Here is a 22,345-nt window from a genome sequence, read left to right on the forward strand (position 1 = left end):
TATTAATGAGTTTTAATCAAAATTTAGTGAGTTTTAATCAAAATTTATTGGTGAAGTTAATTTAATCAAATTTAATTTAAATTAGGATTAATATATTCTTAGGTCTTAAGTAATCATGTTTTCAAATCTTAGTTCCTCACTTTATTTAGCTTATTATGATTTTTTTTAAAAAAAAATTCAATGATATTCAAAGAGAGTTATTCAATCCTATAAAATGCAATTTATTCTTTGAGATTTTAAATTTATTTCAATGGCCTAGTTGGGTAAGTTGTCATGTGGAGGGATATTTTCAAAAAGAGATGTGTAATTTAATAAATTTGAAAATATAGTAGAAAAGTTGAATGTATGTAACAATGGTAAGCGGTGAATAATTTGAAAGTATTTAAGAATGGGTGATTTCGGATGGTTAATATAAAAAATACTAGGTTGATAGGCTATCGGTATAAAATTTTGGTGGGACTGAATAAATTGATTAGAATAATAATAATAATAATAATAATAAAAAATAAAAACAAAAAGTTGAATGTCTGATTTAGATAAATATTATAAAATATAATAATTAATATATAACTATATAATAATATATGTTATATGCAATACATACTAAAGTCTCCCACTCCTTCCTTCCTCAGCCGCGCTAGACTAGGGTTTAAAACCACGAGCACTGGGTGAGACAGTCTTGGGAATGGCGGAGAGATCGAAGCAGTGGCTTCTGATTGCAACGGGCACCCTCCTTGGCTCCTTCTGCACCTTAGCGCTTCTTAGATTTCTTTCTAGGTGTGTTTGACCATCCTTTCGTCGTTGTGAATGACCGCTACCAGTTTTTTTTGTTTTTTTTGTTTTTTTGTTTTCGCTGAAGTCTACTCCTTTGAATTTTTTTTATTTAATGTATATTATTTGGCATGATCATTTCATATCGGTGTCTTTTATCTTTGAAAAATATTTTTTTTTCTTCAATAGTTCCGTTGTTGGTTTTACAGAAAGGAGGAGAAGCAGAATGGTCGATCTTCTTCCCAATTTAACCCACAAAATGGCATGATCGGTGAGTTTATTTTGATTTGGTCTTAATTAGAAGTTTTGGTTCGCAATGCTATTCAATTCATATTTCTTGTTTATAGTCGACATAGCCAGGCACATAATAGTGATGCCAAGCGGGTAACTTTAATTAGCTTTTTCAAATAGAAACAGACTGAACATGACTAATCGGGTAAGAAAATACTTTAAACCATGGTTCGCTGGAACGGTCGTAGCAGTGTCCCATTCCAATATCATTTCACGGAACGGTCGTGGTGCCGATTTATCAAAAAATAAAAAAAAATAGAGAACTAGTAATAAAAAATAAAATACATGAAGCCATACAAAATCCATACATCAGTATATAATTATCATACAATAATATAACGTAATGAGAAAAATACAATGATAATTATATCTTATTAGAGCTAATACCACAAAGAGTGAGAAACCAAATCTTCATTATATTCTCCTTGAGTATCACGCCGATTAAATTGATCTCCAATGTATGAGTGTTGAAATAAATTAGCATTAAATTGCCCATATGGATATTCATTTGATTGAGTTGATGAAAGATGTTCACAATTGGATGATTAACTTTGTAATAATGTTTCATCATGACAATTGTAATATCCAAAACCTTGATACTCAATAGAACTGCTAGTATCACTTGATAATTCACGATCATGACTATGATATCCAATATTGCTCCTAAGAGATGTTGAATAATCAGGAATTACATTCTGCACATTATCAAAATAACCCTCAAATTCATGATGTCTAATTCCACTTGAATAGGATGGTGAATAATTAGATGATCTATATATCTGGGTTGATTGCTACCATAGCATCCATATCCACTTGGTTGATATCCAATTGGACCATGCCCAATATCTTGAGACTCCCAATTATAACTTGTTGATCCATAATCATCTCTTACAGGAATTCATTGGTTCCCTCTCAAAATCAAATATTTTATATGTTTTTCAACACTCATTTTCTGTCATGAAGATCCAATCGAATGTTTTTTATCATTGGCATTAGGAGATTCTGATAAACTTGCCAAAAAGTGACGTTTCTCGATCCCAGCCGATACCCATGATTAGTGTCTTGTGTTGCATAATAATTTTCATGACCTTGTGCCCATGTCATACCTGTGTTTGATCATCTTGATGACTTTGATGAACATGATGTTCACCATGACTATATTGAACATGATGTTCACCATGACTTTATTGAACATGATGTTCACCATGACTTTGTTGATTATTTTCATCATATGAATCATCACTGTCGTCACTTTCATCATTATTGTCACTATCATCTCTTGATAAAACTTCTTTTCCTTTCAACTGTGTTGACTTTTCTATATTATTCTTCTTTTGTGAATGACTTTGAACGGTTGTAGTTGTGTTGATTTTTTAGCATCTAATGCTCGAAGTGCTTGATCTAACCATGCTAAATCATCATCTTCTAAAATAGGTAGTTCATTATCTCGTCCATTCATTTAAAATGTCATTATTATGAAAAACGTGATTGAGGTCTATCATACTTTAAAAATCATCATCTTCTTTTTTGCGCATCATGTTTCGTACCCTAAACCACATATTATAGTGAACTAATTTGTGCAACTTTTTGATAGCCAAGCGATTACAGAGCTTTGTGTGTATCAGAGACCATGTGCTTTAATTTCTTTCACATCCTGAAGAAGAGCATATTTGAATTAGAACTTTTATTGCAATTTTTTGAAAGTGTGGGGCATCTTCACGATAATCGCTCCACTATAAAAAAAAAATCAATATCATATATTTTTTTAATTATAAATATTTGTAAAATTTAAATTACAAACCTGGGAGATTTTTTTAACTGTCATTTTTGCTAGTGGAGATCCAAATCACCTATCTGATCTATGAATAATTTAGTTTGAAAATTATAAGAAAAAATAAATAATTATTGTTTATGTTTGGAAAAAAAATATTTGCTATAGTTTTAACGCTAGCTGTCAACCTAACGCAACCCTCTTCCTTTATACGGGCTTAGGATTGACCATGACTGGTTCATTATGGTTGGAGTTGAAAATAGTAACTAAGAGTGTACTCGGTAAGTCAAAGGGACATGTACCATTAAGTAAAGAATCTTGGTGGCGGAATGAAAAAGTACAAGAGAAAGTGAATGAAAAATGAACAGCTTATAAGGAATTATATATCTATAAAAAAAACAAAAGATGTTAATAAAGTAGTGAATGAAGCAAAGAATAAAAATTTTGAATGATTATATCAAAATTGGATATAAAAGAAGGGGAAAAAGAGACATTTATAGAGTAGCTAAAATGAGAGAAAAAAAGACGAGATCTTACCCAAATAAAATCTACTAAAGATGAATGTAATAGGATACTAGTAACGATGGAGAAATAAAAGAGCAGTGGAAGAGGCATGTTCATCAACTTTTTAATGAAGGTTTAGCTGTCCAAACTTAGGTAATTTAAGGAGAAATATGTATAAAAATATAAATTTTTATTGTAGAATTCAAACTTCAGAAGTAGAATAAGCTTTAAATAGGATATACAATGGAAAAACTGTTAGACCAGATAATATTCCGATAGAAGTATAGAAGTGCCTAGGGAAATAAAGTATTAAATGACTTACAAAATTATTTAACATGATATTGAAAATGAAAAAATGCCTGATTAATATAGGGTAAGTACTTTAATTTCCTTATATAAAAACAAGGAGACGTACAAAATTGGGTATTAAACTAATGAGTCATACATGAAACTTTGGGAAAAAGTAATAGAAAAAAATTAAGGAGACTACGATGACCAAAAATCAATTTGGGTTAATGGCTAGAAGGTTGACAATAGAAGCTATACATCTTCTTAGATAACTAATTGAAAACACATGATATTCATTGACTTTGGAAAAGCTTATGATAGAGTCTCAAGAGAATTATATGGAGAATTCTAGAAAAGAGAGGTGCTAGTGTAATAAATATTGAACTAATTAAGGATATATATGAGGATGTAACGACTAGAGAAAAGACTTCAAGCGGAGTAATTGAAGCATTTCCAATAAATATAGGATTACATTAAGAATTAGTTCTAAGTCCCTATCTTTTTACACTAATTATGGACGAACTTACTGCACATATTCAAGACACGGTACCGTGGTGCGATGATATTATTTTGGTAGATGAAACACATTAAGGAGTAAATATTAAACTAGAATCTTGGCGGGAAACACTAGAAGGGAAAAATTTTAGGTTTAGTAGAATAAATACAGAATATATGGAATTTAAGTTTAGCAATATTAGACGTAATGAGATAATTGTTAAGATAGTTGATGACGAGTTGCTCAGAACTGAGAGATTTAAATATTTAGGATCATTTTTGTAAAACGATGGAGGGATTGAGAGAGATATCTTACATGTAATATAAGTAGGATGGTTGAAATGGAGGAGAGCGTCAGGTGTTTTATGTGATAGTAAAGTACCTCTAAAACTTTAAGGAAAGTTCGATAAAATCGCAGTTAGACCTGCTATATTATATGGAGCTGAATGTTGGGCTATGACATGCACATGAGCAGAAGATGAGAGTTGCAGAGATGAGGATGGTAAGGTGGATGTGTGGACATATAAGGATGGACACAATACGAAATGAGAGCATTAGAGAGAAAGTGGGAGTTGCATCTATTGAGGGAAAACTCTGAGAGACGTTTAAGATGGTATGAGCATGTACTTAGATGATTAATACATGCTCCAAGCAATGTGAAACTGTCGCAGACATGCATATCAAACGAGGAAGAGGAAGACAAAAAAGATTTGGTTAGCAATAATAAAACAAGATAAAATTTATTTAAGTATAGACGATGATATAGTAGGAGATAAAACTCAATGATGTAAAAGGATCCATATAGCTAACCCATCTAGTGGGATAAGACTTGGCTGTTGTTGTATGTTTGGAAAAAATATAAGAACATAAAAAAAAGTTACCTTAAGCTTGTGCGTTTAAGTCGGTTCAATCTCTTAATTACAACGTTTAATCCTCCTTTAACTTCATCATTATAAACACAAGTTCCATGAATATTGAAGTAACGGATAAAGGAAAGTTGCATGAGATATCAATAAGATAATATGAAATTAGAAATGCGGATTTTGTACATGATTGGGATAATTATTGTATTATAAACACAAGTTATAGAATATTGAGGTAATGAGTTTAGGAAATAAGCTGAAATATCAATAAGATAATAAAAAATTAGAAATGATAAATTTCTAAATGATTTTGATAACATACTTAATACTCTACAATTTATACAAATAAATTATATGGTTAGCTGTAACATGTAGATGTTGGCGTAATTGATTGTATCATCGAATATCAATAATATCTCGATATGATTGCTAATCTCTGGGATTATCTTTTATTGCCATTTTCGCTTTATTCATTGCTTCATAGATAACTGACATTATTGGTTTTTGATATTGGTCAACTAATTTCAAAATTTTTACTAATGGTTCAATTGTGGCACAAATATCACGAACCCTCTTCCAAAATCTTCCATTCATTATGATGCTTGTAATTTCTTCTGCTTCTTTCCTTCTTTTGCTTTTGTTATTGTATGATTCCCAATCACCAGAAGTGCACATTCTTTTTAAATCTGAAGAATGTCGAGCACTTTCAATTGAAATAAATTATGTCGCAAATTGGGTTATTCATGGTCTCAATAATTCATGGTCATTTGTAAATATTTTCATCAAATTAATAACTATATCATTATTATATATGAAGCTTGTTACTTGCTTGACTTTCTCAACACAATTTTTTTACTTTTGTCATCTTGACAATATCTTCTAGCATGAGATTGATGCAATGTGCTACATAAGGAGACCAAAACAAATGTTGCCTTTTTATCATCAATTTGGCACCAACACTTCTATTTGCACCTTCGCTGTTTGTTACCACATGCATGACATTTTTCTCCCTGGTTTCGTCAATAATATTATTTAACTAAGATAAAATAAAGTCATCTGTCTTTGCTTTGTTGGTCCAATCAACAAAACTATGAAATACCATGTTACGATCACAAGATATCATAAAATTTATGATTGGATGCTTGTTTTGCATGCTCCAACCATCGCACATTATTGTGCATCCATACTTTTATCATTTTGATTTTAAAGTGATCAAATATTCATGTATCTCATCCACCTCCTCTTGTAAATAAACATCACTAATTTGGCATCCGGACCTGTTATTCATGTTCCATCCTCAGCAATGGTGTTTATCATGGATTGATAGTATGGACACTATCTACTGCATTAAATGGAATATCATTATATATGCACCATTTTGATATTGCCTTACCAACATTTTTTACTTTTTTAGCACCAAACTAGTTTTTGAGACTTTTATGTTTCGTGGGAAACATAAAACAGTTAATTCCTTTTGATGGTAATCGAGAATCCTCTCTTACGCTAAAGCTTCGAGACATCCCTTTTTTCAAACCGGGATCTAACCCAAATGAAGAACCAAAGAATCCTACAATTATAGAATTTGAAGTAGTTGAGTACATTAAATTGATAAGATATATATGCATAAATTTAAAATATTATTTATATATTTTACTTGACCATAATGATTACGCATCTCTTTTACAATGGCTCTTGTTTTACGACTTTCTTTGATGATTTTTTGTAATTCTCGATTTTTTATATCTTTGATGTTATCTCCACCACTATTATCACATTTTGATACACGTATGTTTTGTATAATTGAATCTGAAACTATTTATTTTTTTTATTTACATTGAACTTCTACTTGCCAGTCTTGAAGATGTTTTCTCAACATTGATAATATCTCCTTAGGGGCTTTGGATATGTTTCGATATTTCCAGTAATATGTGAATATGCTGTTTCAATCTCGTAATTCCTCTGGTTATAACTTTTCCACAAAAATTGCATCGTATTATTTTAAGATTATCACCCACCATTTGACGACATTGCTAACCAATATTAAGGTTTGGTGTTATTCTAAATAAATAAATAAACAAATAAATAATAATGAATAATTTTGACTTAATGATAATAATAAAAATTATGATAATGAGAATGATAAACAATTCTTAATAACTTAATGTATTAAACTAAAAAATTAGAAAACTTACCTGGTTGCAAATATAATGGAAATAATAGAAGAAATCAATTAATCAAATTGATAGAACATGAGGGTACTCATGAAGTCATGCATTATTGGCGAAGGCCTGAAAAAGAAACGTGATGTGAATAACTAAGTATATTAACTAAAAAATTATAAAACTTGTTTACGAATGTAATGAAATGATAGAAGAAACAATTAATCAAACAAAGGAGCTAGAACTGGATGAAAAATTAAAAAACTTAGGGTGCGTTTGGTATGCGCGCTTTTCATTTTTATTTTCTGAAAAACGCGCGTTTTCTAGAAAACAGAAAATGACTTTTTGTCATTCTCTGTTTTTCTAGAAAACGTTATCTATTTTTTTAGAAAACAAGCACGAAAAACGCAAACCAAATCCCATTTTTCAGAAAATGCGCGTTTTTCAGAAAATGAAAATGAAAAACGTACATACCAAACACACCCTTACCTTCTTTACAAAGATGGTGGAAATGATAAAAGAAATCAATTAATCAAACGAAAGGCGCTGATGATAGTAGCCCAAGGATGCAAATGCTCAAATTATGGTAGATGCTCAATTAATAGAACTGGAGGGTACTCCTGTAGTCATGCATTATTGGCAAAGGGATGGAAAAAAACGCGATGTGAATACCTTAGTATATTAAACTAAAAAATTAGAAAATTTACATGATTATAAATATAATGGAAATGATAGAAGAAATCATTTTAATCAAATGAAGGAGCTGATAATCGTAAGTAGAAAGATGCATATGCTCAAATTTAACGTAGATGCTTTAATTAATAGAACTAGATGAAAAATTAGAAAACTTAACTTGTTTGCGAATATGATGGAATTGATAGAAGAAATCAATTAATCAAACAAAAGGAGATGACAGTAGCCAAAAGATGCAAATACTCAAATTAATTGTAGATGCTCAATTAATAGAACTGGAGGGTAGTCGTACAATCATGTACTATTGGCAAAGGGCTAAAAAAATGATGTGATAACGATGTGGTGTTGTTTTTTTTTTTTCAATAAAGACAAAACATTAAAAGATTGAATGAAAAATAATGTTTATAAAAAATGGAATCCAAAGCTTCTTATTAATTAATAAAGAGGTCTGGTAATTGAAAGACAAAGTCATATTGTAAAAAATGGAATCCAACCGTCCGTTGCATGAAAAGCAAAGTCACATCATAAAAAGTTAGAATCCAAAGCTTCTTAATTAATCAATCGATGTTTGTTTCGTTTTGGCCGTTATAACGTCGAGGAACATCGCTCCAAAGCAAACCACATTATATGCCCGTTCCGGCCTTTCCATTCTGACGAACCATGCTTTAAACCCACCAAGTTAGGTGAAAGTTCTCTCCTGACAGGTGCTGTTTGGACATAACAGCCTTGGGAGAGGTTTTGACTTCAATCTGGACATGGAGCAGTGCTAATATCAAATTGTTGTCATAGACCATTATTCTTCTCATTTTCTGGTATTTTTTATTAAGCTTAACTTTGCTCTGTCTAGTAGATTAAGAAGATAGATAATGAGAGAAGATTATGCTTGGCTTTGCTCTATCAGAGAAAAGTAGATTAAGAAGATAGATAATTGGGAAGATTGATAGTATAATTTTTTTTTACCTTTTTCTTATATCTTCCCACGCAATTGATTTTACTATTGTCACTTGGGTGGCTAGTCTTCTCACTAACACTACATTCTTTGTCTTAGAGTAAAAATTAGCAAGGTCATACTGCTCACAAAAGTGCAATTTCTCACTTGATGACTTGAGAACTGGGGTAACATGTCATAACAAGTTGTATTATTTTTAATCTCATCATATGGCAATTAGCATTATATGAAATTCTTTTAGGGAAAATAAATTTGGCAAATGGACAATGACATTGGATAGTGGCACTTATGAGCATCATGATAATTTTTCCATTGCTTTCATTAGATTTCCCTATTTTCTCTCCTCAATCAATCTCCCTTTCATCAATTTTTTTCTTCCTTCTTTCTAATTGTCATTCTTCCATTAAACTCTTTATGGTTACTCCCAAACACCCTCCAATTGGTAGCATTTATTTAGGCCTTTCCCGGGTGGCCCTCACTGTCTGGAAGGGAGGTAAATCACGGAAGGCGCATGCAAGGAGGGGTTGAGGCAACCAACGGGGCATTCTGCACCCGCTGGGAATCAACGCCAAGCCTATTGGCAGCAACACCCTTGCATGAATCAACTACGCTAGCTCGTAGGGGCTCCTGTACACCCTCCAAAAATACATAGTCGGGTGGTTGGCGTTGCGAGTGGTTTGTGCAAGAATCTTGGTTGCAGTGGCTGATGCTTTGTGTGACTAGCCAGTGAGACAAGTCATGGTGGTTAGCTCATAAGTTTATGACACTCGACACTATGAATGGTCTATGCAAAAGGCTTGGTCATGACGATCGGCACCTTTTTGTGGTCAGTTAGTGGACTAAATATGTGATGGTCAATGCTACTTAGGCTCGCTTGTGGACAAAGTCCTCACTGATTGTCACTTAAAGTTACCAAATTGCAAGTGAATTCCATACTATCGAAGCCTTGTGCGAAAAGGCCAATGTGTAGGCGAAGTCATGATTGGTTGACGCTTCGTGCGATTCTATGTGTGATGAAGTTCTCATGGTCGATGCCTTGGGTTCTCTGTGCATGGACAAAGTCCTCAACGATCAACACCATATGCAGCCCATTTGACTAATTGATTGTGGTGGTTAATGCTGAACACAGCCAACTTGCACACCATGTCTGTGACAATTGACATTATGTGTGTGGTTTAGGAATATTGCAACGTGTGCATATTGTAGCATGTTTGTGACACTTCCATTGTACAAAGAGGGAATGCATTTCATGTGCAGAAGCATGTATTTTTAGCATCCATTCTCTAACTGCATAAACATTAATAAGAGGAAACTAAATCATTCTTACCTTGTGGGAGTCACACAATTTGTCACTCGATGTTTATGTCGTCCACACGGTTATAATTCTCGTCATAATGTGAAGGTGTTCGTGTTTGATAAGGAACGAACTAGTGCACCCATACATCATTATAGTTGGCATTGACAATAGTGGTGTGTAGAGGGTTGTCTAAGGTTGGAGATTACTTATTACATAGGTCTAATCCTAGGTTATATTTACAAAAATTAACTTTTAGTCTTGATTGATAAATTAGATCTAATTAATTAGAGATTAGTTAGGAAGTAAATTCTTAATTTCTTTCTACTAATTACTGATTTTAGAAATAAAAAAGTTTCTCAATCTTTTAAAATGTTACAACTCTTGTAAAATTTAAAATTATTTCTACTTTAAATTAATTTTTACCACCCTTCTAAAATAATTTAGGCTCTTAAAATTTAGATTAGAATTTGGTTAATTTTTAATTAATTTTCAATTTGAGCTCTTACATTTCAGTTATGCAAATCCACCCTTAATTTTATAATTATTCTATGAATTAACACATTAATTTATTTCAACTAAATTATCAATTAATTAAAATAAATAACTATTAGTTAATTGATTAGTTGATTAGGATATTTTTAATTATTTAATAATCCTTCTCTTTAATTAGGATAGTTAACTTTCAATTATTCAATGATCCTTCTCTATATTGCAGATAATAACAGTGCACTTGAGTGATTAAACTCTTTAATCCCATACTTTATCGATTTAAGTATACAAGTTATAATTGACCTTTAGGCTTTAGGTGTCATGACTATTGATTACTATGGAAGTTGTAGCTTCCACAAAAAGTCTTTTACAGTTCAATTATCATGCAATATAGTTTCCTAATTATCTATGCCACAATATCCCAAAATTTATATGAATTTATATTTTATTAGGACATGTCCAACTTTACTAAGAGTGAGGACCTCTATCAATTACTCACTGAACTCCACAAAGCATGCAATATGCTCAACAATATGCAACCTTCTAAGGTACCCACAAGCATTAAAACAATTTATCCTCTTATGAGATGCAGTAATTTCAAGTTTAAAGAATAGTTAGGACTTAGGAAGAGATAGTCAATCCAATATTGGTTAATAACTTCACAAAGGGCTTGTTAGTAGATGCCCAAAGAAGTGATAGCTAGAAGACATTCATCAAGCTTAAATAGAGGCATGTGTAGGGATTGTGTTGTCGAGCAACCTTTTCTCACAAATTTCAATCCTCAACCAATTGACTGCTTGAGGCAACCACTTGACACTCTTTTGAGGCAACCTTTCTAGGTGAGGATGACCTTTTCTCATGATCATTGTTGTGGCTGAAAACAGAATGTGCTGGCAACAACTAAGGCAACTGTATCTCACAGGGAAGAAGTTGATGGGTGCTAGGATTGATCCTTTCAATTGTGTGGTTGAGAATGGGCTTGGTCACATGGTCACATGGGGGATGGGTTGTTGATCGAGTCACCAAGCTCGTGTGAAGGGAAGAGTGATGTCTTTGGGTGATCGATGGAGATGAAGCAAGCGTAGGGAGAAGAGGCTAGGGATTCAACTGGCAATTTTGCCAAAAATCTTTAAACTTTTACAATTTTCAACTAGGCCTTTGCCTTTTTATCTCTCAAAATAGGTGTTACATCATTGTCACAACCTACTTAGTAGATAAGAGAATTGACCTATAAGCTTGCTATGTCCAACCATTGGTGTAAAAGGCTTAAGCTCGAGTTAATAGTGGCTACCTCATCTAAGCTTATCAAGCTCATCTATTAGCCTACAACTCTCTGTATGGGCACTAAAATGGAGTGTTACCATCTCCCTCCACTTAAGGCTTAATGTCATGACAAGGCCCAAACGCTCAAGTCATCGCCCCTTGGTTTGCTTTGATATCAATTGTCACCATTTGTTTGGATGAATTAACTATTAACTTGAAAGCCTAACAACTAGTCCCAAATGCTAAAACCTAAATTCACAGTTGCTAACTCATTAAGCTTACAAAGTTCCTCTATTAGCATATAGCTCATTCAGTGAGATTAAATTAGGTGGTTAGAATTTTGTGTGATAATGGCTATTATATTCTTAAACATGTATTTCCCAAATTTTCATTGGATACTTAAGGAACACTACCTATTATTTTTTTTTTTTTGCTTTTCAAACCTCTTGAAGCTAAAATTTCTCCAAATTTAATAATTTTCAATCTTTGCATTTTCCTAACCTCTTCTAATTTTCATGCATCTTCACTCCATCCGCCTCCTTTTGTCTTGCTCTTCCTCTTTAGCTAGAAAGTAGTGATAACACTTCTTGCATGGTTGCAGTGTTGAGGAGTACTGATACTGGTATGGATGGATTCAAACTCTGAAATTCAGCATGTGTTGTATGGTTCTCATTTCAGCATGTTGTATTTTGTTTTTGCTCATATTCTTCTTGTGCTCCATGTGATCAGAATGAAGTTGATCAGTTTTGTTAAAGAATGACTACGGATTGATTGTACACACTGCACTTATAAAGTTTAGTAGAGACAAATGGAGTATGCACGCGTGACATTTGACTGAGACTGTTAGCTCATTCATGGACTATTCTTTGGAGATGTACTGATGCTATAAGGGTTAACTAAAATAGGTTCGCTTTCAGAAGTTCTTATTGTATAATTTTAGTACTCAAACCATAGATTATGTCATATAGGTTAGTTCAAGACTAGTTGTCTTTTTTTTTTTGCAACCTCTGACTTGTATGATCTGAATTCTATAATCTATGTCATGTATTTCTTTTTTTACTTTTGTAGATATTATTGTCATCACATTTTGCTTACCTTTATTCATCTTAACTTTGCACAGATAATAAAAAAAAGCTTGCAGGATGCAGAACTAGTTGTCAGGATAGTTTAAAGAATTTGCATGGATTGGATTTAGAAGATGAGGTAGTATCTGAACAATTGACAAGGTGATTAATAATTTTCTGATTCAGTCAAGAAACATATTTGCTACATATAAACTAGATCTGTGGATAACTGTGCATGGAAACTAGGAAAATTAGAAGTTTATTTTGGTCATTTAGAACAGTTGGGAGGCAAGCACCTCGTACAACTATTGGTTATTTAGAAAAGGTACAATGAGTTGATAGTAAGCTGTATGATTCACTCCTAAATGTTACCTAATTTTTAGATTAGTCCTTGAACTTATAATTTCCTTAAGTTAGCCCCTAGTTCTATTGGTTTTCACGAGTCTCTTCTCCCTAAAATATGAGAAAGAAAATATATCCACATGTCTGGTGGGAAAGTTTGAGAATGATTTTATGCTTTCGGCATCTTGTCCAAAAAATATGGATTCATATTTTCTTGGTAAAGAATGAAATTGAAATCAGTATCTAAAATTAAGGGAGGAATTTGAGACAAGCAAAAATATAAGGAATGATTAAAAATTTTATGATTTTTTGGGTTAATTGAAGTTTTATAATAAAAAAAATACTTTTGATTATGGTGTTAACATAGCATGACTATACTTAAAATGCTAAGATTTCTTCAAGCATCCTAATAGATAAAAGGTGGTCCTGTTCCAAATTTATTAATTTTAACTTGCTCAGCTATTTTCCATCTTTTGCATATTCAATTACTCCAGCAAATATGAATGTTATTCTCAGATACGATGTAAGAGTAAAAATTGTATTGTGCATAAATCATTGTTACTAAATTATCAAAAAAAAAAAAATCCTTTTCTTTTGACATAACAAAATAATACAGATCAACTATCAATCTAGAATTCCTCCCATTCCTCCCTCTTACTAACATCATTTGAATCTATCCATATTTACTCATGTTAGAACACGGAAATTATTGCAACATACTAGTGACATTCTAAGTGAGGTTCTCCTAAATAAGGTCAAACATTAGATTCAAAAGCAAAGAGTTCAAATAATAAGGTATAGAAATCAAATACCAAAGCAATTTAGATAATATGTCTCCAACAATCTATGATGCAGATATGGTACAAGTTTAATACAAATGATTAATAAATTTGGGCAAACAAACAATAATAGTTTCCAAAGACCAAGTAAAGAGATGTTATAATCAAGAACATAGTATCCTCAAATATATAAGGAGAATTATCCACTTTGAACAGCATTTTGTACCACGTTTCTCATGCTTTTATCCAATGTTAACCCAATCACAATCCTTGCTCACAAGAGCCATAGTCAACATCTTCAAGGAAAAAAAAAGAAGTTTAAAAGATTAAGCTATTACTCTAGATGTAGCGGCACAAATTTACCATAGTTGAAAGGATGGTGATTCCCATCCTTTCCTATGGCAATTTGAATACAAAAAAGGTACCACCATTGAACATAACTCGTCTCTTGCATTCTGTGGATGAATTTCTAGGAATTGCTACCAGAAAGTCAAATATACTGTTAATAATTAAAAAACATCAAGTTAAATAGGCTTTTAAATTGAGTGACAGTCAAATTCATCATATAAACAGATTTTTAAGAAATTAATAAATAATTAGAATCAATCTGAGTATAACCTTAGTTCCTATCTTTGCTACTGTTGGATAATTCATGGATCAGTTGCAAGCATGGGTATAATTTTGAAAAGGTAATCATTGTCACAATAAGTCTACTCTTGCTGTATCAGTAGTTAAGCTAACATGCTTAATTTAATCACATAATCGAAGTGTGCTCACAAATTCAGCAATAAGATTAATTCTTTTAATATATAAACAGAGGATTAGATGAAAAATCTATGTTTTGTTTGGATAACTGACTAATTTACTTCATGCTAATTATTAGTACCAGAATAAGGTTGGTTAAGATACCATTTGATTGTAATGGACAGGGGATTGGATGAAAAATCTAGGTTTTGATAAATTTTATGTTTTGTTTGGATAACTGGCTAAGTTACTTCATTCTAACTATTAGTACCATAATAAGGTTGGTTAAGATACCATTTGATTGTACCAGTATGCCAAATCTACTTGTCTTGGATGGTGCATCTTATTTTTATTTCACTTCATTTAGGACTAATACACAGCTGATGCATGACATATTTTCTGTTTTTTTCTTGCTGAGTGGGATCATTTTTCTTTTTTTTTTCCAGGAACATCCAATTCTTTGGTTTTGAGTTTCAAAGAAAAGTATCGGATGCCTATGTTGTTGTTGTTGGTCTTGGTGGAGTTGGTAGTCATGCTGCTTCCATGCTTTTGCGATCTGGTATTGGCAGGCTCCTTCTTGTGGATTTTGACCAGGTACCCTCTCCATGTTTCTCAAAACTCTTGGTCAAGATGCTTCAACAATCTGACACAATTGTAGCTTAAGATTGCAAGTAGTGCACCTGCAAAAACCACCCCATCCAGAATAATAAATGAAAGTTTAAGAAATATGCAGTTGATATCTTAAAAAACTATGCTCTTTATTATCCCATTCTTTTCAGGTATATCCAGCCTGGTCCAACTCAAAAAATTAGCTTAAGTGAGAACTACAGGGGTGTCATTTGGGTGGATTGGGTGGGTTTGGGTCGCGTTGAAGATCGATTACTAAAAAAAATCTTGACCTGAATCCGAACTCAACCCAAAACCTTTAAACCCGAACCGGATTACCTGACCGACCCGAATAACCAGCTCACCAAATTTTTTTTTTTTGTTATTTCCTTATAATTCTTTATTTTTATCTCAATATTTCATCATTATTATACTAACATTGTTATTTATGTATATAAAATATCTTAATTTTCAAAATAAAATTTGATTTAACTTCAAAAAAACTCCTAAATCCTAAATTCATATCAACTTGGGTCAACCGAACCCGACCTGACCCAAATCTAAAAACCCAAAAAATCCAACCCGAACCTTCCCAAAACCCAAAAACCCCCAACTTGAACCTGATTTTTTTTGGATCGACTTGGATCGGATTGATGGGTCGGGTTCATTTTTAACACCCTAGGTTTGTAGGTTTTAGGCTAGTTAAGAGTTGAATGCTGACTTGTTTCTAGTCAGTCCTGCAAAGATCACAGGCAAATAGAAACAAAAGAGTAGTTGCAAATAAAGCTGCTAGCAATGTTCAGACTTCAAAACGACCGATTTGGCATTCTAGAATTGGTCAATAACAATTGGACGTACAAACAGGGCAACATATGATTTAAGTCATCTAGAACAACATACATTCAGCGGAGAACCCAATACAAAACAGAAATAATTTTGGAAGAAGAGCAAGTAAAAAACAACAAGCATGCTACTGAATTAACTTTTCTTTTTTATTATTTAGATAAATTAATCTCAATAACTTTCATATATTTATTCATCTAAAGTTGTAAATTTAGTGAGATCATGAACTTAACATGCATTATATATATATACACACACACACACACACAGTGGACTTTCACATGATTACAAGAATATCTAATATTGTGTTTGGTTCATGGAATAGACAAAGAAAAGTTATTGTCTCGAAGGTGATTATGGTATGCACTCTAGGAAGAGGAGAATAGAGAAGTTGATAAGTCAAGAACTTTGATGACTTGTAATGAGGAGAGCTCCATCAGTGACCTAGCAAAGGATGAATTCTGGAGTAAGCTTCCCACATTTGAATGATTGAAACGATTAAGGAACCGATGAGAGGCGAACTAAAGAGTTGGAATACATAAGTGATCTATCAAGGATGGCTTGATGCATCTGAAAGACTCAAGATGATGGAGGTGGACTCATGGACAAAGTGAAGCTATGGCAAATGAAGTCTCGGTGACTAGTGAGAGATTATGTATGAATTAGAATCTTGGGTTCAGGTCTTTGGCCAATATCACAGAATGATATGGGTAGAATTAATTAAGTTTGGTTGTAAAGAGCCTCTGACTAAGGAACAACATGTTCATTCTTATTCTTGGTTGTAGTCAAGTCTGATTTTAGAAGTTCACATTGGCTTGTGAGGTGTTAGCCTAGTAAAGTCACGATTCTCAAGCAGATCGAGTCAACTGAGGGATGATTTGTTCGAATGGAGTGTTGAATCGATTCAACTGCAAATTTGATTGACCTCGGATTTTAGTTGACTGAACTTTTATGAAAATTAGGTGTTGTAGGTCACTCTAATCATTAGGCGTGTTTTGTGTTGTTAATTATGTGCTAAATTGTGACTGGTATTTTATCATTATGTGGCCGAGAAAAACACAATCAAGGCTTCTTCTACAGGGGTTGGTAAAATTTTATTGTACTTTATTTCTTTTTCTTGTAATTCTTCACCCCTTGAAAAGGAGGGTTCCTAGTGGTATTACGAGTGCGATCCACCAACAACAGATCGACAGGCCATGGAATAGGAACATGAGATCTGAGTCACTTAAACCATCTTATTAGCTTTGCACTTGTATTTATCTATTTTCTTAGCGCTTATTGTGTGACATAAACATTCACACAATGGATCCATAAGAATGAATTAGGTTATTTGTCTTTGCATGTGCCAGAGAAAGTGAAATTCATATTTACAGTATTACGAGCTAATACACCCCCTCTAGCACTCTGGCATCGGTCCTACAAATCTCTCTAACATCATACTTGTAGCAAAGAAAACTCAATGCTAAAGGTAAACAACCTTATGTAGAAAGGCTAAACTCATCATGGCAAGTACTGAACCAGATAAAGAAACAATATGAACCACTTCTTTCTTGTATTTACAATTGATGCAGGGACAGGTAGATGCTGTATGGTAGAATCTTTAAAACCTAAGGCTCCGTCTTTGAAATCTATAGTGGGATTAGAGATACTCCTCTTTTGATGTTTCTCTCCTTCTGAATTTCTGCAACCAAGGATATTATGATGGTCATCAGAATATAACAAGGATCCCACCCATGCAAAAATATGCTCCAGCAAAATGACAATTACCTCAATGCCCTTGTTATAGAAGTAAATAGAAAACAGTTGTATATGCAGAGTTTTTATATTCTAGTTGTCTTTGCATAGGATTGTTTGCAAGCATTTGTCATGAATTTCCCATACATTTTTATTTATCATTATTTTTTAAGAATGATTCATCAATTCGTATCAGTTTACTGAATTTTATAAGATTGTGGTGCAGAAATAGCTTGTTTTTCATTTCCATTCAACAATAATGGTATAAATGAAAGAAAAAAAGGCTTAACTACTCATTCATCTATCCTTGAATGGGATATTGTTTAACACCAGTTGGGCTTCCTATCTATTCTGCATTCCTGACTCTCAGTTTATGTTAATGAAATGTCAGAATGTGATCACTCATTGCTAACTTTGTTTTAAAGTCTTTAACATAAGTTAAATGCATCCAAATGAAATTGTTATTTGCACACTTATATGTTGTCACATCAAGATAGGGCATTGATTCACAGAACTGATTGATGATTGGGTTCATATGACTTGATTTATCTAAAAGTATATTTTCCAATGGCTATATCTAACAATCCTGCCTTTGTGTCATAGGTGTCACTTTCATCACTAAATCGTCATGCTGTGGCCAACAGAGACGATGTTGGAACCCCTAAGGCCCTTTGTCTGCAGAAGCATTTTGCAAGCATATTCCCCGAGAGTAATGTGGAAGTAAAAGTTCAGATGTATGATACATCATCTGAGGAAGAAATTCTATCAGGCTACCCAGACTTTGTTCTTGATTGCATTGACAATATTGACACCAAGGTATTCTTTTTGCAACAAAAAGGGATAGCCTGTGAACCAATTAAAGTTCACAATCAGCACTAGATTTACTTAAATACTTGGTTCACTCCTGCTTAATCTATTTACTTTTGATGTTAGTGGTTAGTAGGATGGTTTCAGGAGCATCATGCGATGTAACAAGGTTTGATAGGGGGACTTAGATTGGGATTATCAACAGTACTTTATTATTTTTTTGATGTGACTACTGTTGGAAAATATGCTGAATAATGAAATATTTTTCCTATGATTTTTACTGATTTTAGTAAAAATTAGGATAGTATCAGGACATATATTGTAGTAGATATTAGAGAAAGATACACTATAATTAAGGAAATATATGATGTAGTCCATGGCTAAAATTTTGATCCGTGCTAGAGTGCTAGAGTTTCTGGATTTGAGTTGAATAATACTATTTCCGGTTATGATGTATTGCTAGTGACAAATTGGAGGTTAAAGAAAGATGAACATAAAGAAGAAAAAGAAGATAAAGCACTTATATATTTATGTTTGTCATAAAATTTATGTTTTATCTCAAATGTTAATATTTGGGCAGAAGTTAAAAAAAATTACAATGTTATATTAATTCATCTTAACCTGTGATGTATTATGCCAAGGAATGTCAAGTGTTGACATGACACAATGCTCATGACATGATTGACAAAACAATACAGTAGACATTGCATATGTCAAGTAGTATCGAGTTTTGTTAATTTATTTGAATGATATGATTAGATTGTGCCGACTGTCATGGTATAAGATTTCTGTTGTTATTAGTGTTAGAGTTATTGGGAGAGTGCTAAATGTTTTTTTGTATGACTATAGACTTTTATTAAAGATAAATGCATGATTTATGTTTAAAATAATTTTTTTTTGTGTATTTATTTGTAGAGTATATTATGTTAATTGATAAAGAAAGGGTAGCCTGGTACACGAAGCTCTTGCTATGCGGGGTCTCGGGGAAGGATCCATTGTATGCAACCTTACCCTACTTTTTGCAAGAGGCTGTTTTTAGGATTCGAACCTGTGACCTTTTGGTCACAAAACAACAATTTTACCGTTGCACCAAGGCTCCCCTTCTATGTTAATTGATGAGAGTGTAAATAAATTAAATTTGAATTGAGTGGATGATACAAGTATATAAGTATTCGACTTGACTCAATCTCATCTCATACTACCCTAATAAAAAGTGTTAATCAATTGCATACCTACACAAGTATCGGTGGAAGAAAGGACCAATATAATGGGTTCTATATATGTATATATATTTGGAAATGGTGGTAGGAAGCAATAGAAAAATAATATGCACTATTTTTTTTTGCATTTTCCCAACTCAATATTATCTTATGCTACATGTTTTATCTTTATGTATTGTTTCTATGTGATATAGCTCTATATACCTATCCAAAAAAACATATAAATTGACCTTCGACATTCATTGAAACTATAAATGAAAGAGACAATTGAGAAGTCCTCTCACTTTGTTTTTGCATTAGCTCGCTCAGTGGATAGATAAAAACGTCATAATTGCTTGTGCATGTAATATTCAAAGGAGTAAGAGTCAACACAAGCAGTAGGAAATAAAGGAATGACTCTGACTTTGGAAAGTACTCCTCCCCTTGAATCCCATCCCCTACTGAAGATTAAAGCCCCCTATTATTTGAGATAAAAAGAATTAGTCAAGTGAGACATATTTATATACAAATTAGGAATCTATTTTAGAAAACTATAATTAGGTTAATTGACAATTAGCTAATTGACAGATATATTAACTGATAATATGGTAACTAATATATACAGATAATACTACCCCTCAAGTTGGAGCATGAATATTAATCATACCAACTTGTTACAAAAATAATCAATTCGAACTTCATTGAAAGCTTTTGTGAAGATGTCCTGTTGTTCTTCGGTCTTCACATATCAGGTAGAAATCAAGCTTTTTTGAATTTTTTCATGAACAAAATGACAATCAATTTTAATGTGCTTAGTTCTCTTATGAAACACATGATTCGATGCAATATGAAGAGCAACTTAGTTATCATACCATATTTTTGTTGGTATTGAAATTTTAAGTCCTACCTCAGTCCAGAGTTGATATATCCACATTATCTCACATATGTGTCATAGCCTTATATTTTGACTCTACACGTGACACAACGTTTTGCTTCTTACTCTTCTATGAAACTAAATTTTCTCCAACAAAGATACTATAGATCTTCTATCCATTTTGGAACCTCCTTAATCTATATTTGAAAAGCATTCAATATGAGTGTGCCCATGATTTGCATATATGATACCTGCTTCTTTCAAGTAACACAAAATTTGCTTTAATGCTATCCAATGATGAACGGTTGGAGATGACATAAACTGATTAACAACACTAACTGGATATGCGTATCTGGACAAGTCACAGTAAGGTAATTTAACTTCTCAACCAACCTTCGATATCTTTCATGATGTTTAAATAGTTCCCCATCTCAATGGAGGTGCATGTTCTAAGTTGCACTACAAGGCTTTGCCCCCAATTTTCTTGTTGGTCAAGTATATATTTTCTCTGAGATAGAAATATATTTTTTTTACTCATAATTTCAACACCCAAGAAATACTTTAGCACCCAAGTCTTTCGTGTGAAACTGAGTATGAATGAAAATTTTAAGTGATGAGATTCCCGTAGTATCACTTCTAGTGATAACAATATCATCCACATACACAACTAACAGAATGATACCTGCTTGTACAACATAAAATGGTCAAGCTTGCTTTTTGTCATATCAAAATTTTCAACAACCTAACTAAATTTTCCAAACTAAGCACGAGAACTCTATTTCAAACCATACAAAGATATTCAAAGATGACAAACTCGCCCTGACTCTTTGAGCAACAAAACTAGGAGGTTGCTCCATATACACCTCCTCCAGAAGATCACCATAAAGAAAAACATTCTTATATCAAGTTGATGTAAAGACCAATGATGAGTAGCAACCATTGAAATAAACAATCGAATAGATGTCAATTTTGCATCAGGAGGAAAAGTGTGAGAATAATCCACACCATAGGTTTGAGCATAACTTTTAGCGACAAGACGAGCTTTTAATCTGGCAACTGACCATCCTGATTGACTTTAATTGCCCATTTGCATCCAATAGCATGTTTTTCGGAAGGTAAATTGACCAAGTACCAAGTGCCATTGTTATCTAAAGCATTCATCTCCTCTATCATTGCATCTTTCCAACTAGGATGAAATATGATCTCATGGACAATTTTAGGAGTAGAGATACAATCAAGGAAAGCAATAAAAGAACAAGAAGAAGACGACAAGCCGTTTTAAGAAACAAAAGAAGTAGGATAAGTACACTACATTTACCTTTGCTTAATGCAATAGGAAGATCATCACTTGAGACTAGATCTGATGTCAAAGTAGTAGGTGTAGGACATGAATCAAGAGGTTGATGCCTGAGTAGACTTGAATAATAGGAGGTATGACAGGAGCCAATTCCGGGACGGGTGCCGAAGGATGTGATAGAATACATCAACAAATCATCGTCCTCCCTTTGATGAGTTAGAAT

General features: G+C 32.8%; 1 protein-coding gene across 4 annotated transcripts in view; it reads left to right on the forward strand.

Moving 5' to 3' along the window:
* The first annotated feature begins 615 nt into the window (after positions 1 to 615).
* LOC122029911 (tRNA threonylcarbamoyladenosine dehydratase-like) overlaps positions 616 to 22,345 on the forward strand; it is a 67,970-nt gene continuing 46,240 nt past the window's right edge. For all 4 annotated transcript variants that reach the window (XR_006125235.1, XR_006125236.1, XM_042589053.1 and 1 more), the window contains exons 1-5: positions 616 to 777; positions 981 to 1,042; positions 12,954 to 13,059; positions 15,209 to 15,356; positions 18,549 to 18,761. Coding sequence is in view for 2 of the 4 variants with exons in the window: in XM_042589053.1 (XP_042444987.1) it covers positions 686 to 777; positions 981 to 1,042; positions 12,954 to 13,059; positions 15,209 to 15,356; positions 18,549 to 18,761 (621 nt within the window). In the remaining 2 variants the exon portion in view is untranslated. The remainder of the gene's footprint in view (positions 778 to 980; positions 1,043 to 12,953; positions 13,060 to 15,208; positions 15,357 to 18,548; positions 18,762 to 22,345) is intronic.

Source organism: Zingiber officinale, chromosome 10B, assembly GCF_018446385.1.
Source record: "Zingiber officinale cultivar Zhangliang chromosome 10B, Zo_v1.1, whole genome shotgun sequence".
Classification (NCBI taxonomy): Eukaryota; Viridiplantae; Streptophyta; class Magnoliopsida; order Zingiberales; family Zingiberaceae; genus Zingiber; species Zingiber officinale.